This window comes from Rhincodon typus, chromosome 3 (assembly GCF_021869965.1).
Source record: "Rhincodon typus isolate 14 chromosome 3, sRhiTyp1.1, whole genome shotgun sequence".
Lineage (NCBI taxonomy): Eukaryota > Metazoa > Chordata > Chondrichthyes > Orectolobiformes > Rhincodontidae > Rhincodon > Rhincodon typus.
In genome coordinates this window covers 22804089-22817583 of record NC_063334.1, presented here as the reverse complement: position 1 = coordinate 22817583, position 13495 = coordinate 22804089, and the positions used below count along the sequence as shown (strand labels likewise).

Here is a 13495-nt window from a genome sequence, read left to right as displayed (position 1 = left end):
GCACATTGGAAACAAAGCCCCACCGTCCTCAGCGACATCATAAAAGTTAAAAATTTTGTAAAACAATGCAAAATTTCCCAGCTTACTTGTCTTTTGGACCCAGTTTGACAGAAAGCGTGGAACAGGTTTCTGTATTTGACAAGAATGACTAATTATTGAAAATAAAGACATACTAGCAATCAATAAAATATTTATGAACATCGATATATAACTCCACGAGTTAAAACTTGAACCCCCATACAAACCTCTCCTTGCACACGTAGAGACTGACACAAAAAGAAGTTGTGTGATGGGCAGAGGGAAGCACTAGGTAAGCAGTTCAGTGGTCCCTGGTTTCAGGATTCGTTATGATGGTCCTTTTGGCTTGTCAGGATGTGCTGCTCCTTGATTCGTCTTCTCCACACTTTCACGTACTTGCAGAAAGTACAGGTGGCTGGTTCAGGCTTATGAAGAGTTTAGCTTACTGAGTAAGAGCCACAGTTTAGAGCAACTGCTGAGGGAAAAAATGAACAGGCTTTCCTCAGGTTTTTACTGCAGAGGAAGGAGATAACTGCTGTACTTGGGATATACAAGGCCTTTTCCCTAATATTCACACCTGAGGCATTCAGTTACCTGGGACCCAATCACAGAGTTATTAATAAGACAAAAAGATAGAAGAGCAGAAATAGGCCTTCTCGCCCATCGAGTCTGCTCTGCCATTAAATGAGATCATGGCTGATCTGGTAATTGTCAGCTCCGTTTTTTCTGCCTTTACCCCATAACTCTTGATTCTGTAAGAAATTAAAAATCTGAGGTACTGTGCATTGTTTTGGTCCCCTTACCTTGGCAAGGACGTTATTGCCATAGAGGTTTACCAGACTTTTTCCTGGGATGGTGTGACCATCCTATGAACAGATTTTAGAGAACTGTCAATACAGTGTGGAACTGGAGGAACACAGCAGGTCAGGCAGCATCAGAGAAGCAGGAAAGTTGATATTTCGGGTTTACACCCTTCATCAGAGTCCTGCTCCACACTGTATTGACTCTGACTCCAGCATCTGAAGTTCTTGCTGTCTCTTTTTAGAGAAACTGGGCTTGTATTCTTTGGTGTTTAAAAGAATGAGTTGTGACCTCATTGAAATTTACAAACTGTTTAAATGCATAGACAATATTGATGCAGTTCAGATTGTTCCCCTGGTTGGGGCTATTATAATCATTACACCATGAGAACATAAAGCGTGGGGGCAAAGAGTAGTTCATTTGAGCCCATGCTGCCATTCAACAAGTATATAGCTGATCTAATGATCCTCAACTCCATTTTCCTGCCTTTTCTCTATAACCTTTGATTCCCTTACTGATTGAAAATCTGTTTATCTCGGCCTTAAATATACTTAATGATCTAACCTCAACAGTCCTTTGTGGTAAAGCATTCCACAGATTCACAGTCCTCTGAGAGAAGAAATTCCTCCTCATGTCTGTCCTAAATGTGTGATTCTTTATTCTAAGATTACGCTGTCTGGTCCTGGACCTGTCCACAAGGGGAAGCACCTTTTCTGAATCTGTCAAGTCCTCTAAGAATTGTCTCAAGAGGGTCATTGAGTTGAAGGGTTATGCAACATTGAAGAGGCCCTTCGACCAATCAAGTCTGCGCTTACCTATCTACAGTAATCCACTTTCCAGCACTTGGCTCATAGCCTTGAATGTTATGGAATTTCATGTTCATTTTAAAGGCTGTGAGGTTTTCTGCCTCTGTTACCCTCCTAGGCTGTGCACTCCAGATTCCCACCACCCTCTGGTTCCTCAAGTTCCCTCTAAACCTTCTGCCCTTTACTTTAAAATTATGCCCCCTCATTATTAACCTTTCAACTAAGGGGAACAGCTGACATCTGTCCATCTCTCCTTGCCCCTCATAGTCTCCTGCACCTCAATCAGGTGTCCACTCAACCTTCTCTGCGCTGAAGGAAATAACCCAAGCCTATTCAGCCGCTCTACATAGCTAACATGCTCCAAACGAGGCAATATTCTGGTGAATTTTCTCTGCAAACCCTCCAGTGCAATCACATTCTTCTTTCCTATCGTATCGTGACAGGTCATCTCTCATTCTTCTATATTCCAATGAGGACAGGTTCAATCAACTTAACCCTTCCTCATAAGAAAGTCTCTCCATATCTGGAATCTGCCAAGTGAACCTTCTCTCAACTGCTTCCAATGCCGGTGTATCTTTTCTTAGATAAGGGGCCCAAAACTGTTCACAGTATTCTAGCTGTGGTCTGATTTGTGCCTTGTAAAGTTTTAGGAAAACCTTTCTATGTTCATACTCCATTCCTTTTGAAATAAAGGCCAACATTCTACTTGCCTTCCCTGTTACCTGCTGAACTTGGATGCCTTTAGTGATTCAGGGACAACGACTCACAACTCCTCCTACTTTCTGCAGTCTTCCTCCATTTTCTTTCTGCTAAAGTCCTTAATCTTACATTTCCCTACAATATACTCCATCTGCCTGGGTTTTGATTTCTCACGTAACATGTCTGTATCCCTCTGCAGACAATTTGTGTCATCCTCACCATTTGCCCTCCTACCTATTATTGTGTCATGTGCAGTGGAAGACTGATTACAGATCTAAACCTGGCAATAGTACGTTTGTTTTCCTTATCTAAGTCATTAATATATATGTTATTATAATTGTAGCCCCAGCACTGCTCCCTCTGGCAAACCACTCGTTACAGGGTTCCATCCTGAAAATGCATCCCTTATCTCAATACTTTCTTCTATTAGTTAGCCAATCCTCTATCCATGCTAGTGTACTGTTTCTAATACCATGGGCTCTTATTTTATTAAGTACTCTAATGTGTGATATCTTGTCAATGCCTTCTGAAACTCCAAATATATTATATCCACGGATTCCTCTTTGTCTCTCCGACTTGTTACCTCCTCAAGGAATTCTAGTAAGTTTGTCAGGTATGATTTCTTCTTCATTAGTCATGCTGATTTTTCTTGATCCTATTCTGCATTTCTAAATGCTGTGCTATTACATCCTTTAGAATAGACTGTAATATTTCCCAATAACAGATGATAAGCTAACTGACCTGTAGTTACCTGTTTTTTAAGTAAGGGAGTTACACTGGCAGTTTTCCAATCCTCTGGGACTTTCCAGGATTGGAGGATTCCTGGAAGTTTATTACCAGTACATTCACTATCTCTGCAGCTACTTCCTCTAATATCGTAGAATGAATCCCATCAGGTGCATGGAACTTGTTGGTCTTTCGCTTCATTAGTTTCTCGAACATGTTTTCTCCAGTGATAGTTATTGTATTTATTTCTTCTCCTCCTTTTGCCTCATGAGTAATTAAGTAATTTGGAATGCTGTTAATATCTTCTACTGTGAAGACTGATGCAAAATAATCTATTCAACTCCTTTGCCATTTTGTGGTTACCAATTATTATTTACCCAGCCTTATTCTTTAAATCACCTATGTTCACTCCGGCTTCTCTCTTCCTTTTTATATATTTAAAGAAGCTCCTGCTTTCTGTCTTGATGTTGGATGCAGTTTTTTCCTCAAAATTTGTTGTCTCCCTCTTTATTATTTTAGGTCGTCTTTTATTGGTTTTTAAGATTTTCCCAATCCTCTGATGTCCTATTAATCTTTGTCACATTGCATGTTTCTTTCTTTCAATCTGATTCTTTCTAGAATCCTTCTTTCTCACTGGAATATGTCTTTGCAGGCAGGAGACCTCTATCATCAATAACTAGTCACTAGTCCACAGACAAACAACCACTTACTGCTGGTTGGAGCTCCATTTGGAGCTGCTTAGTTCTAGCTAGTTTGTAACCAGTCTTTCATTGCTGCTTGATCCCTCAGCTATGTATAATATTTACAGTAATTATCAGGCTGCAATCCTTAGGTTTTAAAACAGTTCTTTTCCCATTTCAGTCCATTTAAAAAAAGACTTTTATACTGTATAGAGGCATAGGCTAGACTAAAACCAGAGTACTATGTGCCTTTCTGGTCACCATGGCAAGTGAAAGATGTGTTACACTGGAGAGGATGCAGAGGAGATTCACTGGGATGTTGCCCAGGCTGGAATGTTTCCGTTATGAAGAAAGGCTACATGGGTTAGGGTTACTTTCCTTGGAGCAGAAAAGGCTTGAGGGGGGACCTCATTGAGACATATGAAGTTATCTGGGGCATAGATTGGATTGCGAGAAAGAAATTTTCCCTGTTAATTGTGAGGTCCTATCAGGGGCATAGATTTCAGGAAAGGGCAGGAGGTTTAGAGTGAATTTCAGGAGAAATATTTTGACTCAGAGGGTGGTGGGTATCTGGAAGTCACTGCATGAAAGGCTGGTAGAGGTGAGACTGTTACAATATATAAGCGGTATTAGATGAGTACTTGAAATGTCACAGCGTACCAGGATATGTGCCAAGTTCTGGGAAATAGGATTAGAGTAGATAAATGCTTGATTAAACCAACTGACATAATGGACCATCGGGCCTATTTCCATGTTGTGTAACTCTGTTACTATGATTATTATTCCATGTGGAAAATCTCTTCTGGTTTGAATTTATCTTTGCAGAGTAATTTTGCAGTAGTTGATAGAAGGTGAATTGTTTTCAGTCATGCCCAAGAGCCATGATACACTCATGGTGAGCAACATTTTATTTCTTCTATGTTGTTCAATTGGTTGACATTGAGCAAACTCTGAGCAATGTAACACCACAAAATGGTATTTACCTTCTGTCAAAATCCTAAATATTTAGATGACTTAATTGAAAATAAGTTTATTATTTTAAGATATGAATTGAGGCCTCATTGGCAAATCAACAGAGCAGAATCCCATATGGAGGTATAATGTATCCTTTCTTGCTATGAGATATTCTAAAATGCCTACTTATCATTTGTAAGAGGAATCCATCGATGCATACAATTCAGAAAAAAATATGCAATTAATTACTCATTGATTAAACATCATATAGTTTAGTACTCCTGTGCACCTTCTTATACATATGTTTGAATATGTTTACTTATGATACAATAATGTGTTTTATATGCCATTTAATCCCTTCTTTGTCTAGATTCCATCAAAGCAGCCACGTTTGGCTTTTCAATGGCAGGACAATTCCCTTCTCATGTACATGAGAGTTTCACTTCTGAACATTTTTCATGCAAACCGTTCAAACTTCAGTCCCCTGTTGCATCAATTTTCATTTCAAGGTGTCAGCTGCAGTAGCACACAGTGCCACGGACCCGTTAACTATTACCAAGGGCAAATCTGATTTGAAAAAGCTTGTTCTTTAATTTTTAATGTTTGAGTAGTATTATGACTGTCATTAGTGAAGTCTGATCTCATTTTGAAATGCTCCTATGTTCTTTTTGATGTCCTCAACAGCAGGTTAGATGCCAACAGAAGGAAATAAACAACTTAATTCAAAGGAAAATTGCTGTTGATGACAACATTGCATTAGTGCAGAAGGAAGTAACTGATTTGAAGGAAAAGCTCAAAAAGAAAAGCCAGGATTGTAAGGTATATTGACTTGTACATCAAAACCCCGTCCAATTTCAAGTTTTGGAGGTTTCATTTTAGCTCTCAGAATTAAAGTTGGATTTGTGAAATCATGTGTTCTATGTTACCTTTCTGTCTGTTTTAACATTATTGTCCAAGTAACAGTTTCAATGTTTATTTTGTTTTAATTTGTGTTCTAAAGTGTTTGTGAACCAATTTTATTATAGATTTGGCAAAATATTTGTAGTTTTTGGGCAGATGTTCACATCCTCTGTCCCAGTCCACTAAAGCTTTGTGACATTCCAAATGACATTCTTACAGGGAAAAGTGCCTTAGGCCTAGAGGCACTTTAAAGCTTTGTGGTTTTACGCTGTGAGCAAAACTCCGAGAAAGCATCTTAAAAGCTAAGAATCTTAACATTATAACTTTCTAGATAAATTGTTAATGATGGATAGGGAGCAAAGAAGTAGGAGTGTGAAGACGTGGCTTTTCCTAATTAGATTCTGATGGGACTTGCATTATTAATTGATAAGGACAGTGCCTGAAAGATAGTGTTTTTGTGGGTCTCAAGAATGGCTGGGGACAGCATCAAAGGAAGTTTGATCAATTAATGGGCTTCTGCAAATGTACTCTCATCAAAGCTGTCATTCAATATGACCGTTCTACCTGCTTGAACGGAGACCAAAAAAAGCCAACAAGTGACTTCTACATGTCAACTACCTAGGGCTGCTGTGTGTACAAAGCTAGAAAAAAATGTTTACTTGTTAATTCTCGCATTTGTTATTTGACCTGTTTGGTGCACTTGCACAGGACGCTAAGGAACGTGCACTGAAGGTCGAGGAGAAAACCAGCCTGCTTCTGAAAAATCTAGAGGAAGAAAAGCAGGGATTAAGCACACGCTGCTCTGACCTGCTAAATGACCTGGAGAAGCAAGCAGCCCAGTGGAAGGAAGAGAAATCTGACATTGACTCCAAAGTAAAGGTATGAGAAGGGACTCTTGGGTAAGATTTCACAAGATGCTTTCATCTGTATTGACTTCATGGAATTTTCTTTAATAACAAGTCACATCATCGAATGTACCCCATGGGCCTTGTGTTCATTTAAATTCATTCACTTAAAACCCATAGCTTTTAAAAAATTAATACTGCAAAGTGGAAAATCAACTGAAAATATTATATTAGAAATCACATATGCCTCATTGTTAATATAACATGATCCCATTATCATTTCATCTTTGCACAATATTATTACTTTCAAAGCAACAGAGACTTTCTGAACTACTGAAATGTGTATCACAGTAACTTTTCCTCTTGACTTATCATATAATTGAACTCCACATTCACATGCACAAAACTTCGTCTTAAAGAAGTACTAGAGCTAATATTTAAAAGATAGAACCCTTTGTGGTTTACTCAGACCTGATCATTTGTAAAGCACAATGAATAGTATCTATACTGCAGACTGGAAAAGGACAGATTTTGGGGGCCTAAAAGTTGAACTGGAGCACATTGATTGAAAATGTATTTTGGTGGATAAAATGATGGATGAAAAATAGGAGAATTTCAAAAGAATGATATATAAGGTGCAAGCTAGGTTCATTCCCATGAGAAATAAATGCAGGGTATCCAAAGCTAGAGAACCCTGGATGACTAAGGGTATTGATGAGAAAATAAGGAAGAAAAAGAAGGCATTTGATGCACATTGGAATAATAATAGCAATAGAAGTCAGGAAGAGTATCTCAAATGCAGGAGAGAAGGTAAGGTTGGAATAAGGAAGGCTAAGAGGAAGCATGAGGAAAAGCTGTGCTAAAACAGATAGTAAAATGTTCTTCAAACATATTAATTGTCAAAGATTAGTGAAGAATGAAGTGGTGTCCATGTGGAACAAGCAGAATTAACTGCCCACTAAAGCAAAGGATATGGCAGAGATACTAAATTAATATTTTGCTTCTGTCTTTACCAAATTAGAAAATGATGACAATGGCCTAATTGAAAACATGGCTGTTGAACAACTGAATAATATAGTGATAGATAAAGAAAATATGTGAAAAAGGCTGGCAGCACTCCAGGTAGAGAAGTTGCCAGGCCTGGATGGAATGCATCTTAGATTGCTGAGAGAGTTAAGGGAGCAAATAGTAGGGCCTTTGACAGAAAATTTTCAGGCCTTTCTGAAGGCAAGATTAATCCCAGGTAACAGGAGGATTGCAGATGTGACACCATTGTTTAAGAAAAGGACAAAGGATAACCCAGGAAACTATAGACCTGTCAACTTGACATTAATTGTGAGAAAACTGATGGAGGCCATAATATGGGATAAGGTAAATATACACTTAGAAAAAAAATAAGTAAGTACTAGACAGCGAACATGTCTTTGTCAAGAGTAGGCCATGTCTGACAAATTTAATTTGAGTTCTTTGATGAAGTGACACAGACACCGGAAGAGGGTAGTGCTGTGGATGTTGTATATTTGGATTTTCAGAAAACATTTAAAATGGTGCCTCATGGCAGGTTGGTTATCAAATTAGAAATGTATGGGATTGATGTGTTCTTGGCAGCATGTTCTTGGCTAAAAGTTAGGAAGCAGAAAGTAGGTATAGAAGGGCATTTTACAGATTGGAAACAAGTTGAAAGTGGTATTCTTCATGGATCGGTGTTGGCAGCAGTGATTTTTCTGATTTATACAATTGATTTGGAGATGGGTGTTGAGGGCAAAATCTCTAACTTTGTACATGATTCTAAACTAGGGAGAATAGTGGATTGTGAGGAGGATGTTGAGTGACTTCAGAGGGACATTGACAAGTTGCCCAAATGGGCAAACACCTGGCAGATAAATTTCAGTGCAGAGAAACGTGAGGTTACGCATTTTGGCAGAAGAAACACAGAGAGACAATACAGGTTTAATGGTACAAATCTGAGGTGAGTACAGGAGCAGAGGAACCTTGACATTCATGTGCATGTTTCTCTGAAGGAGGCCAGGCAAGTTGGAACAGTTGTTAAGAAGGCTTATGGGATCCTTGTGTTTACAAATAGAGGTATAGAGTATAAATGCAAGGAAGTAATGCTAGACCTGTACAAATTGCAGGTCAGACCACATTTGGGGTATTGTGTTCAGTTCTAGGCACCTTATCTAAAGAAGGATTTTAAAGCCTTGGAAGCCATTCAAAAAAAATTTACTAGAATGATACCGGGGATGAAGGATGTTAGATATAAGGAAAGATTATAGAGTTTGGGCATATTCTCCTTGGAACAGAGAAGATTAAGAGCTGACTTATGAACAATTTTGACAGGGTAGAGAAGAATATTCTGTTTCCACTAGTCGGTACATCAGTAACTAGAGGTCACATTTTCAAGATTGTCAGGAAGAGAACTAGGAATGAGATGAGGAGAAACGTCTTTATTCAGAGAATTGTTAGGATTTGGAATGCGCTGCTTGGGAGAGTGATGGAGGCAGATTCCATAGGAACTTTCGAAAGAGAATTGGACATGTATTTGAAAGTGATAATGTTTGAGTGCTATAAGGATAGGATTGGAGAATGGGACTGGCTGGGGAGCTCATTTGGGAGTCAGTACAGACATAATGGATTGAATTACCTCCTTCTGTACAGCAAAATTCTACAATTCTATGTTGTGTGGTGCGACCACCATCGTAAATGATTTTGAACAGATCTAGTAACACAGAACGAGGCATCCTGAGCCATCTGTTACATTATGGTTTGACATGTCCTCCATTCTGCTATTACATTCGAACTAGGGGATCATTTCTGGTTCAATGAAGAATGCAGGAGAGCATGCCTGGAGCAGTGCCAGGCATATCTAAAAACAAGATATTAATCAGATTGTAAAAGAAATTGTATTTATATGTTTTCATGTGGATGGAAATAAACACGAGTTTCAGGGTTCTGTTCAATCTAGAAGTTGGCTTTGAGCTAGCTGGGTCAGTGTCTTGTACTACGCACATGTAAATAAATGGTGACTTGGTGATGGGATATTGACCTTCATGGAGTTATTTCAAATTAACACTTTGATACTTATACTTTGTATACTTTGGGGAGCAAATATTGTTCCTGTTAGAACTAATGCAGACTTTAGTCTTTGCTTCTCACATATCTTGTTCTAGTTGGTGTTTATATTTTCCTTATGTTACCTTGCCGTTATTATTTCCCTGAATTTATTACTTTCCTTTTCCTGTTGGGATAACAAGAGAGTTGTTGTTAAAACTTAATCGTTGGAAAGTATCAAAAATTTTATAATAATTATGCTTTTATCTGATTGCTGTCAGACAAATAGAAATAGAAGGAGAATTGGACCATTCAGCACATTGAGTCTGCTCTGCCATTCAATCATATCTGATATATTTCTTAACCCAATCTCCTGCCTAATCCCCGTAATGCTTGATCCCCTTACTAATCGAGAACCTATCTACCTCTGTCTTAAATACATTGTGACTTAGCATCCACAGCCCTTGCAGCAATCAATTCACCCTCTGGCTGAAGAAATTCCTCCTCATCTCAATTCTAAAGTGTCGTCCCTTCACTCTGAGGCTGTGCCCCGGGTGTTAGTTTTTCCTACAAGTGGAAATGTCTTATCCATGTCCACTCTATCCAGGCCTCTTAGTATCCTGTAAGTTTCAATGAGATCTCCCTCAACCTTCTCAAGTCTGTCGAGCACAGACCCAAAGTCCTCAACCACTCCTCGAATAACAAACTCTTAATCCGCAGCTTTTCACCTCCAGGATCATTCTTGTAAGTCTTCTCTGAACCCCCTCCAATGCCAGTGTATCTTTCCTTAGATATGGGGCCCAAAACTGTTCACAATATTCCAAATGTGTCTGACCAGAGCCTTATACAGCCTAAGCAGTACATGTCTGCCCTTGTTTTCTAGCCCTTTTGAAACAATTGCCAACATTGTATTTGCCTTCCTAATTGCCAATTGAACCTTTGAGTTACCTTAAGAGAATCCTGAACTAGGGCATTCAAGTCTCTTTGCATGTCAGGTTTCCTAAGCCTTTCTCTGTTTAGAAAATACTCCACACCTTTATTCTTCTACCAAAATACATAACCTTACACTGTGCCACATTGTATTCCACCTGCCACTTCTTCGCCCACTCACCTAACATGTCCAAGTCCTCAGCACTACCTGTCCCTCCATCTGTCTTTGTGCCATCTTTAAACGCGGCAAGAATACCCTCAATTCCTTTGTCCAGATCGTCAATATATAATGTGAATAGTTTTGGTCCCACTGACCTCTGAGGAACTCCACTAGTTACTGGCTGCTATCCTAAAAAAGACCCCTTTATTCCTTCTCTCTGTCTTTTGTCAGTCAGCCAAATCCTCTGCCTAGGCCATCGCCTTGCCCCTAACACTGTGGGGTCTTATTTAGCAGCGTCCTGTGCATCACCTTGTCAAAGACCTTCTGGAAATCCAAATAGATCACGTCCACTGGCTGTCCCTTGTCTAACCTGCTTGTTGCATCTTCAAAGAATTCTAACAGATTTTTCAGGCATGGTCTCCCCTTGATGAAGCCATGCTGACTCGCCGTATTTTATCATGTACTACCAAGTACTCTGCAATCTCATCCTTCACAGTAGTCTCTAAAATCTTACCAATGAGTGAAATCAGGTTATCTGGCCTAGAGTTTCTTGTTTTCTGTCCCCTTCCCTTCTTAAACAGTTAAAGAGCCTCAATTAAAGCAGATTGAACTAAAAAGTTACAAATCAAATTATGTGTTTTTTTCAACTCACCACATTTTCACTTGTGTGTATTTATATGGACTTCTGGCAGTGTATCCTACGGTGTGTGTTACAGTTAACATTGGAAAAGTAAACTATGAAATTTATATGCCGTTACTCATGGATTTTTTGAACACCAGTTTCAATGTTGAAGCAGAAGAATTTCCTTATGAGTAAGAGCTTTGAGGACCATCTTCAATATAACGTGTTGTATAGAATATAGCATTACACATTACAGAAGAGGCCCATCAAATCTGCATGGACTAAACTACTCTAAATCTACACTACTCCAGCTTTCCAGCACTTTGCCCATATGTTGTGACATATGAATGTTATGACATTTCAAGTCACCAAAGTACTTGTTAAAGATGGTGAGGTTTTCCACCTCAACTTTCCTCTCAGGCACTGCATTCCAGATTCCCACCAAATGTTTCCTGAAATTACCTCTAAACTCCCGGTCTTTCACCTTAAAATTATCCCCCCTATCTCTCATATGCCTTCTTGATTACTCTGTTAAACTCTCCTGCACCTTCAGGAATCTGTGGACAATCACCCCAAGATTCTTCTGTTCCTCTGAGCTTTCTAATGTCCTACCATTCTTTGATAACCTGACCTCACTCATTGGTAAGATTTTAGAGACTACTGTGAAGGATGAGATTGCGGAGTACTTGGTAGTACATGATAAAAGGACAGCTGTTTTTATTCACCCTATCCATGACCCTCATAATCTTGTGCAGCTCTGTCAGGTTTCGTCTCAGCCTTCTTGGCTGTAAAGAGAATAACCAGAACTTATCCAGCTTCTCTTCATAACTAAGCTGCTCCATCCCAGGCAACATCCTGAATCTCCTCTGCACTCTCTCCAGTGTACTCTCATCCTTTCAATCATGTGGTGATCAGAACTGGACACTGGCCACGTTGTAGCTTAACCAGAGTTTTGTACAACTCCAACATAACCTCCTTGCTCTTATAATCTATGCTATGACTGATAAAGGGAAGTGTCTCATATGCCTTCTTGACTACTCTGTTAAACTCTCCTGCACCTTCAGGAATCTGTGGACAATCACCCCAAGATTCTTCCATTCCTCTGAGCTTTCTAATGTCCTACCATTCTTTGAGTACTCTCGTTTCTTATTACTTCTTCCAAATTGCAACACCTCAGACTTACCATGGTTAAATTTCATCTGATGTTGAGCGGCCCATCTGACCAATCCATCTATATCCACCTGTAACCTGAAACCTTCTTCCTCACTATCATTCTCTGGACAGTCTTTGTTTGATACATTGACCGATATTTGTGTCATTCACAAACTTACTTATCATCCACCCCACGTTTTCTTCTATATTGTTCATACATAAATATATATATATATATATCAAAAAATAAAGGGCTGAGCACTGATCTGGACACTGACCTCAAATTTGTTAGGTAGTTTCTCCCCCTGACACATTATGTTGACTACACTCACACACACACGCACACACACTCTCTCTCTCTCACACACACACGCACACACACACACATCCCTAATTAAACCGTACCACTACAGGTGGACAAGGTCAGAAATCACACAACACCAGGTTATAGTCCAACACGTTTATTTGAAAACACAAGCTTTCAGAGCCTAACTCCTTCATCAGATGAAGTGAGAAAGAAGCACACAGAACACAGAATTTATAAGTAAAAGATCAAAGGGTCACACAACTGATGAGGATGTATTAAACAAATCTAAGATCCTGTTAAATCTTTAATCAGTTGGAAGGTTTTAATTGAGTAATATGTATTTGTAAATCCCTAAATTTCTTTCAAGTTACTGCTCTGAGAGAGTGAAAGGTTTTATCAGTGAAAAGCAGAGGTGACATTTTCGGTCAGATAATGCATGTTAGGTGTGAGGCCTTGTTTAGAATATGTTTGTGTTTTGGTTTGGAGTCAGACTGGTTTTATGTCCAAAGTAAGAACTTATAAACCGCCACATTGACTGACTGTTTATAAATTGTGTGCTTTTTGAACAAAATAGAATGTATTTGCAAATACAAATTCACCCCATAGATTTGTGTGTGTGTATGTGTGTGTGTGTGAGAGAGAGAGTGTTTGTGTGTGTGTGTGTGTGAGAGAGAGAGAGAGAGAGAGTGAGGGACGGGGGCAGAAAGAGAGAGTGTGTGTGAGGGACTGTGTGTGTCTGTGTGTCTGTGTATGGAGAGAGAGAGAGTGTGTGTGCGTGTGAGAGGGAGAGAGAGAGAGTGTGTGTGTGTGTGTGTGTGTGTGTGTGTGTGTGTGTGTGTGTGTG

At 39.3% G+C, this 13495-nt stretch overlaps 1 protein-coding gene across 1 annotated transcript in view; it reads left to right on the top strand.

The window, feature by feature from the left end:
• The first annotated feature begins 4598 nt into the window (after positions 1 to 4598).
• LOC109914539 (centlein-like) overlaps positions 4599 to 13495 on the top strand; it is a 57721-nt gene continuing 48824 nt past the window's right edge. The window contains exons 1-3 of the mRNA XM_048620004.1: positions 4599 to 4625; positions 5369 to 5503; positions 6293 to 6463. Coding sequence (XP_048475961.1) covers positions 4599 to 4625; positions 5369 to 5503; positions 6293 to 6463 — 333 coding nt within the window. The remainder of the gene's footprint in view (positions 4626 to 5368; positions 5504 to 6292; positions 6464 to 13495) is intronic.